Genomic DNA, 21,621 nt, shown 5'->3' with positions numbered 1-21,621 from the left:
AAGAAATAATTAATACCCATTCACCCCTTGAATATGTCTTAACATTAGAAAACTGAATAAAATGAGAGGCTAGATGGCAGGATTAGGCAGACTCAGAATCAAGAAGATTATATGGGTTCTCCGTACCACCTCTGACTCCTTGAGCCTGAGTTTCCTCATTTATAAAATGGGGTTAATAATCCCTATAGTACCTGACTCATTGTGTTGTTAGGCTCAAATAAGATAATTTATGGAAAGCACTTTGCAAATATTAAAGAGCTACACAAATGTCAGTTATTGTTTTGATAGTACTCAAGTAGTATAAACAGTATAGAGGAGAGTAGTGCTTACCCAGGGGTCTGCAAATCCTCAAGGAGTTAGCCCATAGAGATTTCAGGGTATCAGTGAACTGGGATGGGAAAAAAAATTACATCTTTATTTTCCACTAATCTTTGGTTTCCTTGGTACTATGTGCTTTATACATTTATTCATAAACATTTTTCTGAGTAGGTGTCTCTAGACATCACCAGAGAGTCAGAGAGGTCAGTGGTCCCCCCAAAAGTGAAAAGCCCCTGGTAAAGAGGTGGCATTTTTCATCTATGATTATATGATGGTTGCTAATCTATTTGTTTCTCAAAACTTCTTCATTTTTTCTCTCCAGAAAGGCAATAGAAGAACTTCTCAAGGAAGCTAAACGGGGGAAAACCCGAGCAGAGACAATGGGGCCTATGGGGTGGTAAGTTCTCATATAATAATCCTTAGTATTGCAACATTAAGAGAGTATGTAATATTTTAGAGTTTAATAGTTCTTTCTATTGGAGCCATCTCCAAGAGGCAAGATAAAAGGTACTTTCATGAGAGGTATCAGTGTTATATTAAATCTGTCACAGTCAAGGTTTCTGTTTTGATGCTAGTCCTAAGTAAATGAAAGTGTCTTTGCATCTAAGCACAGTAATTAATTCTGATTTCACTGATTCAGAATTTGAAATAACACAGACATTCTAGAGACTAAGGTTTACTTTTGTACTCTCTGTGGGGAAAAAAGAAAATGAAGACCCTTAGCTTGGTCCCCGCTTCTGTTCAACAATCATTTATCTCTATCCTTAGCTCATTCCCTATAGTGACTGTTCCATATCTCTTCTTAAACCCTGTCCCCCATACTTAATAACAGCTTACCATTCTACTGGACTGAGAATAAGACCATCCAGCATAAATTCCCCACAGTTACCTTCACTTCTCAAAACTTCTCTGACTTTATCCATTCCCTCCATGGCCACACATGAAGAGGTATCCTTACACTTCACTAACACTGATACATTTAATCCCATGCTCTCTTACTGCTAGTTCCTACAGTCATTGCCTCGCTTGCATTTTCAACTTCTCACTTTCCAGTGACTCCTTCCTATTTGAAACAGTCTCCCAAATCCTAAAAAAAGCTTCCTCTGACCCTTCTGCCTCATATGGCTGCTGTCCCATTTTTCTCTGTACTGCTAAATGTTCTCTATACCCAGTGTCCCTCCACTCCCTGGGGCAATGTAATGTAATGGAAAGAATTTTACATGGGGATTAACTAAATGTTTTTCCTTGATGGAAACATTAAACACACAGTCTTGCGATAATCAAATTTACAATAGAGGGTACACATAGGTACATAACTGAGTGCTTCATATATAATAAATTAGTTGAAAATTGGTTATTTTATTACTGATTCTCAGGTTTTAAAAAGGAGGTAAGAAAAGAACTAAAAATTAAAGAATATTCCAAATGTTGCCTCCGCCCAGAAACTTTCCTTGATTGACCCTCAGGTTCTAGTTGGTAACAGTTGCCTTACTTCTTAGCCCTCACATAATACTTTTTCCTTTTGCAACTCTCAATGTATCATCATTTGATAATGATAAATATTATCATTATGGCTTCATAAGGACAGAATTCTTTCCTAAACTTTTTCTCTTCCTCAGCTGCTAATACTGTGCTCTATACACAACAGGCATATAATCAGTATTTGATGAATGATATATAGGCTGTCTACATCATAGAAACTGATGTGCCTTGAGTGAGAATATTCATTTGGGGGAAGCAGGACTGAGAAAGGAATGGAACTTACCTGAGATTCTTCTATTCTTTAGCAGTCACTGCTTGACAATCTCTGCTCAGAATGTCAAAGGTTATTCCAGGGTAAGCTGGCATCATATCTGATAGGAGTAGACTAGCACTGGGTCAGGGATCAGAGGTCGGTCAGTTGACAAGCTGGTCAGGAAATAATTTCTGATGGAGGCTGATACATAGGAAGAACACCTGCTTTTCCAAAGACCAGCTAACTGATCCTACCTGTTTTTACCACTTCTGAGCTGTTTATTTGGCTGTTTTCTGAGAGAGAAACTTTTGATTTCAAAGGGTTAAGTACAGAAGTTACAATTTCCCTGTGAAAACCACATCTTTAGCCACATTTAGGACTTGACTGTCCTGGCATGAAACTATCAGCTGCTGAGGTAAAAAGTCCTAAATTCAGAGAGACTAGTCCTACTTTCTAAGTCCTCTTCCTCTGGGAGGAAGGTCATCCTGACGCCATTGAGTTCTTGTTTTGTTTGGGTGGGGAGGAAGAACGTTTGCTTATAGGTTATATGCTTGGTTTAAACTTTCACATAGGAAGTAGTTTACAAATGAGGTTTAGATTACTAGACCAGGCCACAAATACCTGTTCAGTTCATGATGTGCCTGAAATATAATAATAGTATTTCATCTGGGCCTAGCCATCATTTATAACAATGTTTCTATTTTTAAATGTTTTCCAAATTCCAACTCGGAACCAAAGAAGCATATTCTCCTCATGGAAGCATAGTTCATTTCTAAATACCAATAAGGACTTGAGGCTAAGTATATCTGCAGAAAGGTCTTGGGAACAGGAAGCTACTCTTAGGAAGTTAGAACCAATAATATAATAACTTATTCTGTCTAGAGAGAGCACTTCTCTGAAGCCCAGGGATTCTGAGTTTGAGAACAAAAAGGTCCCATGATACGGAAACTCCAGGCTTATACTTCCACTTAGAAGTATAGGTGGATTTTTTGGGGGGGGAGGGGGGCTAGAAGAGTGAGGGGCAGAGACGTATGCAATGGTGGGGAAGGAAAAAGAATGAATAGGATGGAACCATGGGTGTAAAACAGAAGTTGTCTGGTTATCTCCCCATCCCCCTCAGTAGCAGAACCATGGCGCCTTCACTTGAGGAAGTTGGGAGGAGAGAGAGAGAGACATACACACACATACATATGCACACATATGTATTTATACTGTACATATTTTTATACATAGTTGTCTCCCTCATCAATGTAGCTCATTCATTGAGAGTTGGGGTTGTTTCTTTTCTTTTTTTATTTGTATCACCTAATACAATGTCTGGCCCATAGTGGGTGATTAAATAAATACTTGTTGATTTGATTTGGATTATAGTGGTTGGATTTGTGTCATTTCCTCCACCTCCTTTCTCTTCTTTACCTTCCTTGAGACAGGGGCATGCATCTTTGAAACAACTGACCATAGTTAGTTGTGCATGTGGACCTGTGTAAACAATAAGTTACTAGGGGATTGAACCCATGACCTTGGCCTAAGTAGTATAATGCTCTAATCAATTCAGTTGAGCTAACCCTCTATATAAATGAGTTTTGACATTAAAAACAAAACTTTAATGCATTTAGTTTTATATCATTAGCAGATTGCTATATAGCACTCAGAGACCACAAAGAAGAAATTACATTCCAGAAGATGTTAGAAAGCTATACTGTTTTTTAGGGGGTGGGGGGAGAGGCGTTGCTTCTACCTTTTTCACCCTAGCCAGCTGTAGCTGCAGGAGATCCTCAGGGTCACTTCAGTCTTGTTATTCTGAAGATGATTGTTCCCCATCTCCTCTTCCACCAGCCCCTAAAGGTATCATTGATGCTTGGCTACAGGTCATTTCCTCTCTGACTAGGTTCATTCTTTGCAGTCTTAAAAATGAGCATTTTCCAGGGGAAGAAAGGAAAACCTTGTTCTGTACCTGAGCAAAAGTAATTATTTTATTTTGCTTTATTCATAATTTAATACATATTACCCTGTTCTCAAAGATATGACAGTAGAACATGGTTTGTATTCTTAAAGCATTTTGAGGTCCTCTATGGTTGCCGTTTTTGAAGTAAGAGGCACTATTTCTTCCCTTTAGATAATCAGTAAGAAAGATCTAGGGGAGGTGGTTGGGTTCATGCCAGAAAGAAATTGCTGAACTAAAGAAAATTAAAGTAAGGTGCCATTCTTTATTTCAAATGGAAAGTGATCATTTGGTGCTAGAATTTCCTGGATGTTATTCAGCAGATGGATCCCTTTAGAATCTGTTCTTGACTGAGGCCCTATAGAGCTTGAAATGTTAGCACACGTGACTTTCTTTTAGTCAGCATAGAGCAATTTGTAAACACAAATTTCAGAAAGTTGGCCTGACTCAGTTACTACCTCCAAAGCTGTTTTCATTTTGCTTACATTTACAACCATATTGATGTGTTTATAAGCCAATACAGTTTAGATTGCATCATTTTGATTATAGTATTTGTTTCTAAATAAACCTGAGAAGCTCACAGTAATGGATATTTCAATAAAGAAATGTGTTAGAGATGGAATTTGAGGTTTAATTGCTTTTCTAAATTTTAGAAACCCAATTTTATGTTTTATATAGTATTTTTTACTTTTAAATCAACCTGGTCACTAAGGAAAAAATATTATATGTAGACCTTTTAAGAAATTAACCAATAGCTTTGAAGGAAAAATCATTTCTCTCTAATTTGGAGACTCCAGCTGCCTCACTACTTTAAACGTTGGAAACTGAGGTCAGGAGAAATTGCCTGTTGTCACATAGCGTCAGGGAGTAGAATCCAGTGGCTAGGAACCTCAGGTTCGTACTCTTTGTGCTCTGCCACATTGCCACATTGATTTGTTCATCTGATGACACTGAACTATTCCTGTGCTCCATATTCCTTTCATATACAGTAGTGAAGATGAATATCTTTGAGCCCTGAATATATTATTGTTGACTTTCACATCTATGCAAATGATTTGTTGGCACAGCAATCCCTTTACATTCTGTCTTAATTCTGACACTGTTTACATACTTTTTTGGGTTTACTGCTCTTTTCATTACTGTCCTTATTCTTCCCAGTTATTTTTATGTTTACTTCTCTGCCAATAAGTTGTTATAATGAAAGTGCCACTTAGTTAAAAATTATTTGGCAGAAAACTCCTATATAAATGAAAACATAATGTTTGTAACTTGAAATAATCTCACTCTGCTTATTGATTTGCAGAGTGCAACGTACCATTGAAGTACTGTACACATACCATAATAGGACTTTTGTGTATAAAATAATTGAGGATTGGCATTGGTAGTAATGAGGATTATGTCATAGTAAGGAACATTTTCAGATGGCCACATGCTGCTTTATTTGATTTCAGTATATAAAATGTAGCATCATGGGTGGTGGGGATGGTAATGTTGAACAGCACAGTAAATAATAATCAGAACAAAATAAAAATGTTACCCTGGTTCCGTACCATTTTAGGAATATAGTGCTGTCTTTGCCTCAGACTTTGCAGAGATGTTATTTTAGGCTCATCGGCTGGGTCATGCAAAGGGAGTGTCCAAAATGAAAATAGCCATTTCCTGGGATGTGAATAATTAACATACATGCTTGATCTATAACAAATATGGACCTGCATAAGTATGATGGTTTTGGATTAAGTTATTTTAAATAAATCTGAAATCCTGGCTTTTGATTTCAGCATTGCTAAAAACAAGTGCTTATTGGGTGCAAAGTATCGGGCCAGGCACTAGACACTGCTGCTGTACTTGATTTTGACTATAAGCAGACTTCTTAATTTCATAAGGTCTCAGTTTACCAGCCAAAAACTAAAGCTAATTTCTGAAACGCATCTTAGGTATGATAGAGAGCAGTTCACTTTGGAAGATGACACTTGTGAGAGTGTTGCTTTTAGTATATGTATTCATAATTGAACACCTGGAGGTGACCAGCATTTTTCTTCATTTTACATACTTAGTTTTTTCTACTGGCTGTTTCCATATTGACTTCTAACTTTACACTGATATGCTTCATATAAAGAGTAAGCTCAAAGACCATAGCCCAGCCTCCAGTTTCTATTGCCAATTTGTCGTAAGCAGTTTTTCTCCTCTTTCAAGCTTTTGGTTGTATTTGAGCATGTCTCATTGCCATTCTTTTCTCTTCTTTATCTCTAGTACCTGCATTTACTGTATCGTAACTTGGTATCCCCCAGTTACGCAGTTTTCTTGCTGCCATTCCTGTACCCCTAAGCCACCCATCCTTGCTCTGCAACTTAACTATAGATCTTCAACCTTGGAGTTGCTTAACCTGAGACTCAGTTTCTTCAGAAGTAAAATGAGTTAGATTAGACTAGATAACCATTAACTGCCTTTCAGCTCTAAAGGTATATGTTCTACCCATATGTCTCACCAGGGTTTGGTTGCTATAAGAATAATTTTCATGCCTGTGAATTTCATTATTAATGATTATACTTTGCCTTTCATAGACTCACAAAAAGTTAACACTTAACTCATGTTTATGTATCACTTAGTTGTTTACAAAGCACTTTCCTCACAACAACCCTTTGAGGCAGGAAGTATGGATACTATTATCAGTATTTTACAGATCAGAATACTGAGGTTAAAAATGTTAGGGCATTTGTCTCATAGCTATCAAGTGTTGGAGCTGCAACTTAAGCCTAAGACTTCTGACATCAAAACCAATGCTTTCCATCATATCATGCAGCCTCCCATGTAGTTCGGTGAGGTGGATCTTGTGATTCCAATGATGAAATTGCAGTATGGCAGTTCAGTAAATCAAATAAGTACTTATGTGTGCATAGTCTTGGGCCAGGTACTAGACACTGCTGCTCCACTTGAGCAGTATAAATATAGTAACTACAAAGATCGGAAAAAGCCTGTTTGTGTTACCTTCTTCTTCTTCATTGCTAGGCCTGTTTTACAATTTACTTTCTCTGTTTCCACACCCGCCCTTTTCTAATTGTCTGTCCTTTCACCCTACTTTATAGGCTCGGGATTTCAACTGAGTACCCAACAGTCACATAGAAGTGTGGCTTATGAGGTACCATCTCGTAAATAAAACTATTCAGTCATTTTCCCTGGTCACAGGCTCTGCTCTATGATTATAATTTACCATATGTCTCTGCTTCCTTCTTAGATCCCCATCATATATTCCTAGTCAGATCATCAGTCTTAGTTTTACAATTGTTGTGCAATGTGAGTAACCTGCCTTGAGTCTGGTTTGCAGCACTTCTTAATTCAAATCATTTCATTTCAACAAACACTTATTTAAGTACTTGCTGTGTACAAGGCATTGTGGATGTAAAGAAGAAACCAGTGGCCGCCCTCAAGGACCTTACAGTTTAGTAGAAGTAATAAGACATATACAAATATTTTTACTTCATTTGATCTTCACAAAAACCCTGGGAGATAGGTGCTATTATGATCCACATTTTGCAGATGAGGAAACTGAGGCAAACGGAGGTTAAGTGACACAACTAACAAGTGTCTGAGGCTGGATTTGGACTCAGATCTTCCTGACTCTAGGCCCTGTATCACCTAGCTGCCAAGTTAGATAAAATGCATTGGAGAGGACAGACAGTGGCATACGAGGTTCTTGAAAGATGAGATCTCTTCTAACTGGGAGAATTAGGAAAGAGTTCATGAAAGAAAAGGCATCTAAAACTGGGCCTGGAAAAGAGCAGGATTTCAACAAGCAGAGATGTGGCAAGAGTCAGTTCCCTCCATGAAGGACAGTCTAAACAAACCCCCACAGAAGAGAGCCACTCAGGGAGGCAGGCAGGGACTAGGCAAGACCTGCCTCAGGGACCCCAGGCAAGTCCCTTAACTTCCCACATCCTCGGTTTCTTCAAATATAAAATGGAAATAATAATAATAATAATAATAATAATAATGATAATAATAATAGTCCTTGCATCCCAGGGTTGTTGTAAGGATAAAATGAGATAATATTTATAAAGTGCTTTGCAAACCATGAAGTGATATATAAATGCTAGTTATGATTATGATTATTAGATAAGAGAAGTCAACAATGAGTGTTTGAGTTTGGCCATGTTAAAAGGAAGTAAAAGGAAATAGTATAGAATAAATCCAGAGGGTGGAGGAGGGGAAGGGGGAAATACATTATTATGAGGAGGCTTTGAGTTTGGAATTTAATTGGGTAGACAATGAATAATCTGAAGGTTTTTAAGCCACAGGGCGCGCGTGTGTGTGTGTGTGTGTGTGTGTGTGTGTGTGTGTGTGTGTTTTCTTCTTGGTATAGTAGGACATTTTTTATTATATATAGGCCAGAAAAAGCTGTAGTCTGCATCAGTAGCCAATGATACAGGGTGGGGTTGTCATATGACAGGCTTTTGGGAGGGAATTCAGAAGACCTTATACTTGTGCTCCTGGGAACAAAACAAGCAATGTGTTTATTTAGGGCACAGGTTTGGGGGCTCAGGCAGCTCCAACGTCCTCAGTGTCCTGCCCGCAGCATATGAGATGGCTGAGCATGTAAGTGGCCTTACACCTGGATATGAGGCTTGAAGGCTCATAATGGGGTTCCAGTTCCTGGGGACACCATGTAGGCCTACCAATCAGATAGCAAGAGAAATAAAGCACAGGTTTGAAGAACAAGGCGTGGGCATGGGGTTTTATGGCATGATGCATTATGCTAACCCTTGCACACCTTGCACAAGTGCTGCCTCAGAACCTTTGAGTCTGTTGTGCTCAGGCGGGTTAGCCTGACCCCCACATCATAGTTCTGCATTAGGAAGATTATTTTGGTAGGAGTATAAAGGATTGATTGGATAGGGAAGAAACTAGAAGCCAGAGACATCAGAAGACTTTTACAAGAGCCCAGGCCAGAGGTAGTAAAGGCCCAGGGTGAAGGCAGTGAGAGTGAGAGGGGAAGTGATTGATATAAAAGGTACTCCGAGCTAGAATTCACAGGAGTTGGCAGGTGATTGGAGGATACACGTACATAGTTTTTCTTCTCATTGATGGGAAAGGAATATTAATCCTTTGCTTTTTAATAAATCAGGTAGCACATTGGTTCAGCTAGTGTCTTAAATCTTTGAGGACAGTGCCTGGGTATTTTATTTTTTTTCTTCCCCTTTGTTTTCAGACTCCCTCTAGGTATTGTGCGTATATTTGTATTTTACAACCTATTTACTGAAAATATATGAAATCTAGATCTTCATTGGCAAACTGAACCAATCAGAACCCAAAATTAATTTTCAGATTCTAACTAATATGGGGCAAACCAATGTTTTGCTGACCAGAAGTCAGGTTTCCCAAGTCAGGTACCTCCCTTAGCATTGTGAATACTGTGTAAACAAAGAATGCATAGATCTGGGAGGGCATGTGTGTGTGTGTGTGTGTGTGTTTTCTTCTTGGTATAGTAGAACATTTTTTATTATATACAGGCCAGAAAAAGTTGTAGTCTTCATCAGTAGCCAATGATACAGTACTTGCAACCATATAGTACTTGCATTTCAAGAGCCAAAAACTAACCCTAAGAAAATAGATTTTGTTGCACTCCAAGTGACATTGTGTTAACTCTGCAAATATTTTCTGCCCATTTGTCTTTGTATGTCCAGCTCTACCCTCATCCCCACTAAAATGTAAGCTCTTAAAAGCAAGGATTCTTTGGTTGTTCCTTTGTATTCTTTTGTATGGAAGTCTAATGCCTGGCACCTAGTAGATACTTAATAAATTATTTTTTCATTGAATATTCTTAGAAATTAGGAGGAAAAAGATGAGCAGATAAAAGAAGCAATTTTCTCTTTCCCAAAATTTGAGTGGCTATAATGTGGAAAAGCAACAGGACTTATTTCCAGATTGTTGAACTAGGACTAACTGGTAGAATTGGCAGAGAGGCAGATTCTGCCTGAGGAAAAACTTAACAATTACAGATGTCCAAAAGTAGAATGAGTTGTTTTATAATGTAGTGAGTTGCCCATCAGCAGAAGTCTTCAAATAGAGTTATGATCACTTATCAGAAATCAATCAGTCAGTAACATGTATTCAATAAATTCCTACTATGTACATAGGGAGATTCTGCTCCAGTGTTATACTGATTCCCTTCCAGTTCTTAAGATTTGATGCTTCTCTAAATGGCTCTCAGAATGTCATAGATAGGTACTAGGGCAGAACCAAGACTAGAATTCAAATCTCATGACATCCAGAAGAATGCTTGCAGTTATTCCATCCTTCAAACTTTAGAAGATGTAACACAGAGAATATATATAGTACTGGCTGGATTATCTGACATCAGTGGAATAGTAGGTAAATTTTCTAGAGAGCAGAAATTTAACTTTTACAAGAACTAAACCTTTTAAAATTTTACTCATTCTTTATGTAAACCTTTCGAAAATTATTATTTACTCCCTGCTTCCATATAGTGTGCTAAAAATAATTTTAATATTTTCTTGATTCACATTTGCATAATTTTAACTCTAGTTAAAAACACTTTATAGCGTGAACCATTTGATCCTCACAACAAATCAGTAGTGTAGATAGTACAAATACTGTTATTCCCATTTTTACAAATGAAAGGACTGAGAATCAGAGATGTGACTTGCTCCAAATCACATGGCTATATGACAAAGCTGGGATTCAACTAAAGACTCATAAGTGAACTTCGGTAGAAAACAATTCTAGCATCAGACAGACATACAAATTCCACCGAACGTTTAAAGAACAAGAACAAACCCTTACTACATAAAACATTCTCCAAAATAGAGGAGGATGCCACTACTGAATTTCTCCTGTGAAATAAAATATGATGTCTGATAAGGCAGAGAGAGATAGACATGAGACCAGCATGACTAATGAATTTCAATATAAAAGAATTAAATAAAATACTGACATAGATTTCAGTAGAATATGCAAGAGGTTTTCAATATGAATCACAGTGGATTTTTCCCGGAACAACCTGTCCTGTTCAAAGTTAGGAAAAACAGCATAATAAAACATTAATTAATCTAAAACTCATCATGTCCAAAACTGGATTTATTATCTTCCTACCCACCTGCCCCACCACCCCAAAATTCCCCTCTTTAAACTTTTTTTAATCCACCATCTTTCTGGTCTTCAAGTCTCAGCATTATCTTTGATTCTTCACTATTGCTCACCCTACATACATATTCAGTCAGCTGCCAGATCTTGCCATTCCTAACTCCACAGCATCCCTTGCATCTGATCCTTTCTCTATCCTCCCATAACTACAACTTTCATTTGTATCCTCCTCATCACCTCTCATCTACATTATTGCAGCAGCTTCCTGATTAATCTCCTGGACTCAAATCTCTTACCGCTCCAGGTTGGTCCTATGTGCTGCTGCCAAAGGGATTTTCTCTAAGTGCAATCTGAACATAACACTTCCTTCCTCAATCAACTCCGATGACTCCGTATTGCCTCCAAGATAAAATATAAACTCTTCTCTTTGGCTTTTAAAGCCCTGACCCCAACATGTCTTTCCTACCTTGTTGGACCTAACTCCACCCCCTTACTCTGTGATCCAGCCAAATTGGCCTTCTCTCTAGTCCTCACGTGTGACACCCCATCTACCCTCTCTGGCTTTGCAATAACCATCCCCCCATACTTGGAACTCGCTTGCCTCCTCATCTCATAGAATCCCTGTCTCAAGCACCACCTTCCACATGAAGCCTTCTCTCTCTCTCTCTTTCTCTCTCTCTCTCTTTCTCTCTCTCTCTCTCTCTCTCTCTCTCTCTCTCTCTCTCTCTCTCTTCTCCTCTTCTTCTCTTCCCTCATTACAGTATGAGCTCCTTCCAAATAAGAATTTTTTCCTTCTTTGTATTTTTATCTCCAGGGCTGCTAGGTGGCACAGTGGATAGAGTGTGGGGCCTGGAGTCAGGAAGAACTGAGTTCAAATCCAGCCTCAGACACTTACTAGCTGTGTGACCGTAGGCAAGTTACTTAACCCTGTTTGCCTCAATTTCCTCATCTGTAAAATGAGGTGGGGAAAGAAAGGGCAAACCACTGCAATATCTTCGCCAAGAAAACCCCCCAAAAAGGGGTCATGAAGAGGTGGACACAACTGAAAACAACTGAACAACAAATTTTTATGGAACATTGCCTGGCACATGGTAGATGCTTAATAAATGTTATTCATGGATTAATCAATATGTGCAAGAAAAACCTTCAATAAAATACAACATATATACTGTTGTTATAATATTTACATATTATATATATTTTAAGTTTAAGAATGAAAGAATTCCTTAACATGATCTGTATAAATCTCAGAGTTAACATTATATGTGATTAAAAAAACACTTAAAGTTTTCCCACTGTGATCAACAGTAAAGCACAAATGCCCACTGTCACCATTATTATTTCTCATATTCTAGAAAAGTACACTGGGGCAATACTCAAATGAATCGATGATCTAAGCAATTCAGAAATTCTCTCTTATTATACATATTATAACCCATCCATAATTACCCACCTTATGCTATTTTTGTCTAAAAAAGTTTGACACCAAGTGTCTACACGATAGTAGTAAAATGAGAAAAGAAATTAAGTGAATAAGCATTGACAAAAAAGAGGCAAAAATACAATTTTCATATAATTTGATTAAATACACTAGAGAAAAAAAATTTAATCATAATAGTAAATAATTTCATTAAAATAACAGGATATAAGGAAATTCACAAAAATCATCTGTACTACTAACAAAAACATGGATAGAAAGAATACCACTAAATAAAATTAATAATGAAATAATTGCAAAAATATTAAATATCTACACAGTAACTAGTAAAATACACAAAAGATTTCTATAAATATGACAACTTTTTTTTTTTTACAAAAATTAAAAAGAAGGTGGCGCAGTGGATAGAGCACCATCCCTGAAGTCAGGAGGACCTGAGTTCAAATCCGGCCTCAGACCAAACACTTGACACTTACTAGCTGTGTGACCCAGGGCAAGTCACTTAACCCCCATTGCCTAAAAAAAAAACCAAAAAATAATAATAATAATAATAAAAATTTTAAATTAAAAAATTTTTAAAAAAATATAAAAGGGGCAGGTAGGTGAGGCAGTGGATAAAGCATCAGCCCTGAAGTCAGGAGGACCTGAGTTCAAATCCAGCCTCAGACCAAACACTTGACACGTACTAGCTGTGTGACCTTGGGCAAGTCACTTAACCCCGATTGCCTCACTAAAAATAAAAAAAAAAATTGAAGATCTAACTATAATTAAGTTACATACCAATTGAAATACCAGTGGGAAATTTTATAAAATTAGAAAAATATTAAAATTGATGTTGAAGAACAAAAGATCAAGAATACATCAAGGCAAACAGTGAGGGAGGAGGGGAAAGAGGGATACGTCACTGCCAAATCTCAAAATATGCTATAAGGCAATTTTGAAATTTTCAAAACTGCCTTTTAATTAAAAAAATAGAAAGTAAATCATTGGAATGGATTAAATAGGCAGTATTTAGAACCAAATATGTACAGCAATCTAATGTTCAGAAAAAATGGAAATCACAAATTAATGAAGTGGTAATAACAAAGAGCCAGCATGACTTTACCAAGAATAAGTCATGCTGAACTAAATAAAGTTCCTTTTTTTTTTTTAATGGGATCTCTAGATGAGGGGAAGCAGGTATAATTTACCTATGTATTGCCAAAGCAGTTGACTAAATCTCATGTTATACCACTGAACTCGATAAATATATACGAACTAGGTGACTTATAATTCATGTGGATTTGAAACTGTTTGAATGGTCAAGGCCCAAAGAGTAGTCGGCCCTGAAATGATTTGGTATCAGTTTGAAAGGAGGTTTCCTGATAAAATGTGTATCAAGCTTTCAGATGACACTGAGCTGGGGGGCCAAATGAGAGAATATATGTTAGAATATATAAACACGTTATAAACATTAAATAACCATATGGCTGTCAGGGGCTATTATTTTTAGCTATTGAGAAGAATAGCACACAAAATCAGCTAGATGGCACAGTGGACAGAGGACTGGGGGTCAGGAAGACTTTAGTTCAAATTTGGCCTCACTTAGTAGCTGTGTGACCCTAGGCAAGTCATTTAACCTCTATTTGCCAGTTTCTTCAACTATAAAATAGGGATAAGAATAGTACCCACAACAACAAGGTTATTGTAAGGATCAAGTAAGATAACATTTGTAAAATGCTTAATAAATGCGTATTCCCTCCTCTTCTCCACCTGAATAACAAAATCAAGGTTCAGTAAGATCTTGATGGTCTAGAACATTGAGCCCAATCAGATGAAATTTAATAGGGATAAATGTAAAGTCTGCATCTAGGGGTTTTAGTGGACCACAACTTCCACATGCATATAATGTGGCAACCAAGGAAACCAAAGTGATCCCTCCCTGAATTGAGAGGCATTGTGTCCAGGAGGGAGAGGAAGGAGATAGTTCTCTGCCCTGGTCAGGTCACCTCTGGAATACTTAATCCCACCTTTTAGGAAAAACATAGACAAGCTAGAATGAGTCCGGAAGAGTATAGCTGAGGATGATAAAAGCCCTGCAAAGCAGGACACATAAGGATTTGATAAGGGACTAGTCCATAGTCACAAAGCAAGTATCATATGGGATTTGAACCTTGGGTTTCCTAACTCCAAGTCCAGCACTCTGTCTGCTGTATCATATTGCTTCTTTGCAAAGGTGATTAAAGGGAGGACCTTGAGAAAACAGGTCTCCTCATTCTGCTTGGCCCCAGAGGTCAGCCCTCAAAATAATTTGTGGTAATTCCAGGGACACAGATTCAGGTACAAGGTAGGGTGATACCTTCCTAACAGAACTGTCAAGGATGGAATAGGCTAGAGAGGCACTTGACAGGAATGTGACATTGGCACTGCTCTGTTGCATATAGCTTGCCCTTTAATAAATAATAGAAGTTTACATTTTCTTATACAATCATTAATAAGTACTTGTTTTCATTGTTTTACATAACTATTTTGAGGATTAGAGTTTAGGTTTTTTTGCCTCCTTTGCTAAAAAAAAAAAAAAATTAAAAGACCAAAGCCTATATCTTTTAGTGCTGGCTTCAGTGCTTTTTCTACTACATGTTGGTGAACAATTAAATAGTTTTTATATATAGTCCAAGACATTAGACCAAATAGTTACTGATCTCAAAAGATACCCTGGAATTTGTTTTCTTGGAAAACGTCCTGGGTATCAAAATGCTTTAAGGCATTTTGCATCTTTCTCAGAAAGATGGCATATTTCCATAAAAATCAGTAAATCAGAAAGCAAATGTCTCCCAAATGATGTTATTTTCATCCAGAATTTTTTCTTTACTAATATGATTGGTGCTCTGATACTAGCCAGCACCACCTAAAGTATTATCATTGATTTCTAACTCACCAATACAACATGTATGGGTATTTCTTTGCCAGATTGCTCTTTGCTAACTTTCTCATTTGCACAGTTTGCTAATGAAGGAGGAAGGAGGTGTATTTTTACAAAACTTCGCTAATTATTGCTTGTATGCTTGGGGAGGACTTTACAACCAATCCTACAAGTTCATCATTATGAGATGACACTTCTGGAAACGTGGCATTCTTGCCACATTAGGTCTGCGTTCTCTAAGTTCTTATTAATGCTTATCTTTTAACAGAATTCCAGGCACAGACATTAATAGTTTTATCTTTAATGTTATAAAGTCCTGTAGCATGATGTAGCATAATAAATCTGCTTTCTCATGAAACCTCTTTTGTGACATTTCGTATTCAGAATAACACTCCAGACCAGGTCTTCTTAAACTGTGGGTCACTACTCCATAAGGTGTCTCAAAAAATTGGGCAACAGTAAAAGGTTTCTGAACGTGCAACGACCAAAAATTAATTCAAAGTCAAACACATAATGAATCCGAAGTGTAGCACTTGCCCATGTTGCATCTGTCAACATTCTGAACACAAAGCATGTGCACTTTGCACTGCACATGCCCTTAGGCCATGCAGCATCAACAATAGCTGCTGAAACATGAAAAGGTCATGAGTGGAAAAAGTTTAAGAAGCCCTGCTCTAGAACAGGGCTTCTTAAACTTTTTCCACTTGCAACCCCATCAGTGCTTCTTAAACTATGGATCACGACCCCATATGCCTAGGCCCTAAAGTCAGTTAAGGAACTATTATTTGGATCAGGAAGATGATAAAAATGTTACCAGACTCTAACACTGTTCCTTTGTCCTGTAATTGGTTAGCAATTTTCTTCCCCTGGTAAGCCTCCAATGGCATCATCTCCCTGATGGCATGGTCTCTTCGGGAACAAAGGACAAGCAACAGCAATCTTTCACTAAATATATATAATGATGATTGAGTCCAATCACCAAAAGATTGTATTTTGTGGGAGCCTGTAATATTAACAAAGTGCAAGAACTGACAACCTTTTCTTACTCTGTTTAAGCCATAAGACATTTGATTCACCAGCACCAGCCAAGGTAGAATATGTCAAACTTTACAAAAATGGACCAATTTCATCAACACTATAAAATTGTCCAGTGACTAGAATGGGCTCAGAAATGAATTTTCTGGAAAAGCCACAATTTTTCTGAAGCTTCATGGTTCTCAGAGGGATTTGGAATTTCTTGTTGGAAGGATGGCAAGGAAGCTGATGTCATTGGATTACTGAGTCCACAAAGGGTGGGAGGAGTAAGATGTAAAAAGACTGCAAAGGTGAGGTTTGGGAGCAGGTTATAAAGGTCTTTGAACAATAGAGTATTTTATAATTTTATCCTGGAGGAGATGGGGAATCACTGGTGTTTGTTGAGTAGGTTATTGACATGGTCAGATCTGTCGTAAAGCTGATTAAGGGTGGACCATAGTGCAGAGAGACTTGAGGTGAGCAGACCCACCAGCAGGCTCCTGCAGTCCAGTTTTGAGGTGATGAGAGCCTGCCCCCCATTCTGTTTAAAGGAGAAAAACACTATAGACTGAGGGATCCTGGCTCTTAAGGCAAATAAGATAATCTCCGGATTTAAATTTCCTAATCTATATGAGGAGGTTAGGTGATTGGTCTTTTTTCAAAAGCATTAAAAGCATTTATGTGCCAGGCCCTAGGGATACAAAGAGAAGAGCAAAACTGCCCCAGCCCCCAGGAAGCTTTTATCACCTTTAGCTCCAGGTTTCCTCGAATTCTTCTCTTTGCCCTTTCGCACTCAATTCGCTTTCTTATCAGTTGTCTTACCGGTTACAGTACAAGAGGGGCAATCTTTAGCTCTACTTCATCTGAATTTTGAAGTGTTCTGGATACATGAGTGTGTTTGAGGTCTGATCTTAAGATAGCAAAGGTGTTACCATACTAGAATATTAGTTATATCTAATTTGAAGCACTGTATAGAGTTCTGATTGCACTTAAGTTATTTTTAAGACTGGAATTGGAAGTTCCTAATTGGTTTGTTGAATAGCAGGCACTTAAGATAAACACAGTTTTTACATGTGAAAATACAAAGGATAAAAAAATAAAAAATCCTACTGTAGGACTAGACTAATTAAGATCGATGTACTCATTGTAAGGCAAAATGTTCTGGTACCAGGAAAATTACCTGGGGTTGGTTTTGACTTAGAGATATTTTTTATTTATTAAAGGTAATAATTGCTACAAATGAAAATTCAGTTCGTTAATAAATAGGTAAATCTAAAAATTTGGAAGTGCAATATAATTAGTGAAATTCTCTCATAAAGACACTGGCAAACACAAAGGTTGGGAATGTGATGTTACTAGAGAGAACAAATAAACTTCTCAAGAAAGTGGCTTTAAAGTGTAAATGAAGGCTTTATAATGTGTGTTTTTTTAAAGGTAACTGAAAAGAAAGTGATGGTAGCTTTAGCTCTTACTTTGTTTTTTAGAGGATGATATACATATATATTGTTTTTACATTGTGTTTTTCCCTGCTGTGGATCCATGATATGAGTTTGAATGAATCTTCCCGGAATATATTTACATTGAGTTCATAGACCAAATTATATATAGTTAATGTAATAAGAAAACTTCCAGTTTCTGCCAAATTAGGAATATGTTACTTAAGGAATAGAAGTTTAATGATAATATTAATTTATAGTTTGATTAATGCTGTCCACACAGGCTTCAACTTCATCTTGTCCCTATTAGAATAGGCACTGATTGTCCTAATGTGTTTGTGTGAAGTAATGCAGCTGTTCAGCCATCAGTCTCAGAAATAAAAGCTGCGATTTTTTTTCCTTTTCCTCTTGTACTCCAAGTTTACACTAGGTGGCATACAAGGAAAGCTGAAAACATAGAAAGTTGATGCTGTTGACTTGGAATACTTTGACAATAACTGTGTTAAAACAGGTTTTTATGTTAAGTTGCTATTTTATCCTTTGATTGTTTTGATGTTTTGTAGGATGAAGTGTCCTCTTGCTGGTACAAATAAAAGATTTCTGCTTAATACAATTAAGAACACATTACCCTCTCAGAAGGAGCAAGACCAAGAGCAGAAGGAAGACAATAAGGAGCCTGAGCCAAGCCAGAACCGGAAAGAAGAAAACCCAAAGAAACACAGAACTCATCCGTACAGACACAACTTCCAGTCTCGGAGAAGAGTTAGTTATTCTCCTCCAAGGAAGCGGAACACCCAGGAAAAGTGTGAAAAGCAATCCAACAAACGATGAGGCAGGCCCTGAAGAATAGGCAGGACTGTTACAAGCAATGAATGTCATTAGATTTTGGACGGGGCAAGTGTTTCGCTTTCTTTGAATGGAGAAGGTTGTTTAGTGCAGGTCTTTAGCTGGCAGGGAAGACAGCTGAGAAAAACATCATAGATAGATATTTTGTTATGGTTTTTAAAGAGTCTGTTGGTCATAAACAAAAATGACTTAGTAATTCTTCCTTCTGAAAATTAATCCTAAGAGTAGAAGTCTTGGCGTGTTTATCATATTTTAATAGTGTGTACACATTTGTTATTGTACCTTCTTTCAAAAGTTAGTTTGGAAATAAATCCAGAGTTAGATTTTAAGTTTTCAGAGATTGTTCAAACTAGTTAAAATATTTGTTGTATATCAATTGTCATTTTTCAGAGTTGAGAGCAAAATTGAAACCTCTTTAGCTCTGTATTTTAGATTTGGGATATCAGATTTAGTATGTTCAAGAAGCTAAACAAACAGTAGAAATCTTCTGGCTGTAGAATACACTATTTATAAAATCTCCCTTTAGCCTTCAAGGGCTAGTGTTTGTCAAGAAATTTGTTAACATCTCTAGCACTTACTTTTGCTTAGATAAACAATGTGGAGCATTCTTAAAATGGCTTTGAATTTATTACCTAAAATAAATTAATGGAGATGAAGAATCAATCTCCTTGTTCTTCTTGCGACAAAATTTTGATTTGTATAAAATGCATTTTTTTCCCCTCACTTTGAACTTTTCTCCAGGAGACATAAATTGGGAGAAATATAATTTGGTGCTTTAAAAACAACCCTCATCAACTAAACTTACTGTGCTTTGATTGATGTTGAGGATTTTATTCAGTGCTCTTTGGTTTTTTAGCTTAAATCCCCTGGCATAGATAACACAGTGCAGAGTTGTACCTGAAATCTTCTTTTTAACAGAAAGTGTGTTGGATTTTTTTCCCCATTGTTGTTGTAGGCATTTCTTAATGATACGATTCTAAATTTCATAGAGAGTCCTACTCCCACCCCCACCCCCAAACTTTGTATTTCTAGACCACAGAGGAGAAGAGTCTCCCTCTCTCTACTCCCTTCCCAAATTTTCCAAGGCGGCTGGGCTTATGCCTGGCTGCCTCCAGATAATCACTCAGCCACAGCCATACTCGCAGCAGCCAAGAAAAGCTCTTTCTATGCACTGAAAATCAGCACATTAGAAAGGCCAGCTCTGGAGTGTTGTAGAGGAGCCAGAGAATGCCATGACAAAATTGCTCTGTCTTCCCCATTGCTACCCCACCACACCCTCTTTGTGTGCCCTGGGCCATGCACCCAAACTTTTCTATGAAGCCCAAGCTTCTGTGTGGTCAGAAGCCTGTGCATAGAACCACTCCAACTAGGAGGATGGGAAAAAAATTCCTCATTCTTTCCCCCTCCTCACACACCGCCCCCATCCCAGTCAAAAAAAAGTGCAGAGGGAGTCCCTCCATAACTATCCAACAGCTAGTTTCCACCCCTGTCATACACAGAAGGAAGAACTGAGTTAAACTTGACTTTATACAAAAGTTGTTATGCTTAAATGATCCTAATCTTTACATCTGTATTATTTGTGTTAATTTATTTTACTTTGAAATATTTTGTATTTAAATATCTATAGAAACAGTAAAGTTAAGAAGTTAAGGTTTTTTGTAAATTCTTGTTTTAAATGAGTAAAAATAAAGTTAAACTCTGTCATTTTTGTGCCATGTATTTATTACATAAACTTGGGCAGATAAAATTTATTTTTATACCAGATAACTGTACTGAAGTCTTTGCATTCATAAATGAAGTTACACAGAAGATATTTTTTGCCTATTGATAATTGACAATCATTTTAAAATCATACGACTTTTAAACGCCTATAATATAATCATTGTCTCCCAAAAAAAAGCACCACAGTTTCTAAAAAAATAAAAAAATAAAAGTTTTAAAGCTGCATACAGCCAAAGAGATAGCAACCTATAAAAGGTTGACTTATTAAAATCAGAGTGATATGTGATATCTGTAGACATAGAAAGGTTTTGTGTGGTTTATATGAAGGCCACTTTGCAATTCTGCAGTGACTTTCATCTGAGAAGTTCCATTTATTCCTAAATTTTTTATGCAGTCTGTCAGACAATAGAGATAGACGAGGTGGATTAAACCAATCAAAGAGTGGGTACCTGGTCCCAGAGAGGTTTACCTAAAAACAACAGAGCTGGTATGTACAATGGACTGAATAAATACAGGGTTTCAAACAGTTGCTATAACTAGAAGGATAATTGGAGCAGATGAAGTTTTTTACGCCCTCCAAACACTTGAATTTTAGTGTGAATATTTTATCCTCGGCACACAGGCCATTTAAGAACTAACTTAACACATTGTCTCCGTGGCCTGTTACAATTTCCCTTCATTGTATCCAGTTCTGTTCCTTTGGGGAAATGCATTCATTTGTGATCTTTTACACTAGCTGATAAAATGACGGAGGGAAAAAGCCTTAAGGAAAATTACAGATGATGGTGGGTTCTATGGGCAAATCCAAACAAGAGAATTGAAACTCTTTCCAAGGCTCATCAGCTGGGGATAAGTTCAGGTTAAAAGGAAGAAGCTACTTTTCTGCTATATCCTGTTCCTGGGGGATCCAGGTCTCTCTCTTCCCCTTTCTTCCTGGGGAGTTACTTCTCCTTAGTTAGCATTTGTTTACAAAGCTTACAGTACAGCTGCTGCTTCAAAGAGATTAAAGATAGCTGCTTCTGTAGCCAACAAATGCTCCCCCCCATAGTTATTTATTAATTTAGGTTTACTTTTTCTGTTTCTGGTCCATAGTTGCAATTTCTCTTCCCTGTCATCCTGTGACTGCTACAGGCCCTCCTCCAGTCTGTGAAGCTGGGACCTCAAGTTCCC

At 37.4% G+C, this 21,621-nt stretch overlaps 1 protein-coding gene across 2 annotated transcripts in view; it reads left to right on the top strand.

The window, feature by feature from the left end:
* The window catches only part of POLR1D (RNA polymerase I and III subunit D), a 60,012-nt gene extending 39,579 nt beyond the window's left edge, over positions 1-20,433 (top strand). For both annotated transcript variants that reach the window (XM_027835275.1, XM_027835274.1), the window contains exons 2-3: positions 641-715; positions 18,447-20,433. In XM_027835275.1, coding sequence (XP_027691076.1) covers positions 641-715; positions 18,447-18,714 — 343 coding nt within the window. In that variant the 3' untranslated portion in view covers positions 18,715-20,433. The remainder of the gene's footprint in view (positions 1-640; positions 716-18,446) is intronic.
* Positions 20,434-21,621: the final 1,188 nt, after the last annotated feature.

This window comes from Vombatus ursinus, unplaced genomic scaffold (genome assembly GCF_900497805.2).
Source record: "Vombatus ursinus unplaced genomic scaffold, bare-nosed wombat genome assembly UNPS02014813.1, whole genome shotgun sequence".
In the NCBI taxonomy this organism is placed as follows: Eukaryota; Metazoa; Chordata; class Mammalia; order Diprotodontia; family Vombatidae; genus Vombatus; species Vombatus ursinus.
The sequence above is the reverse complement of the archived record's forward strand: the minus strand, read 5'-3'. Positions and strand labels throughout refer to the sequence as shown.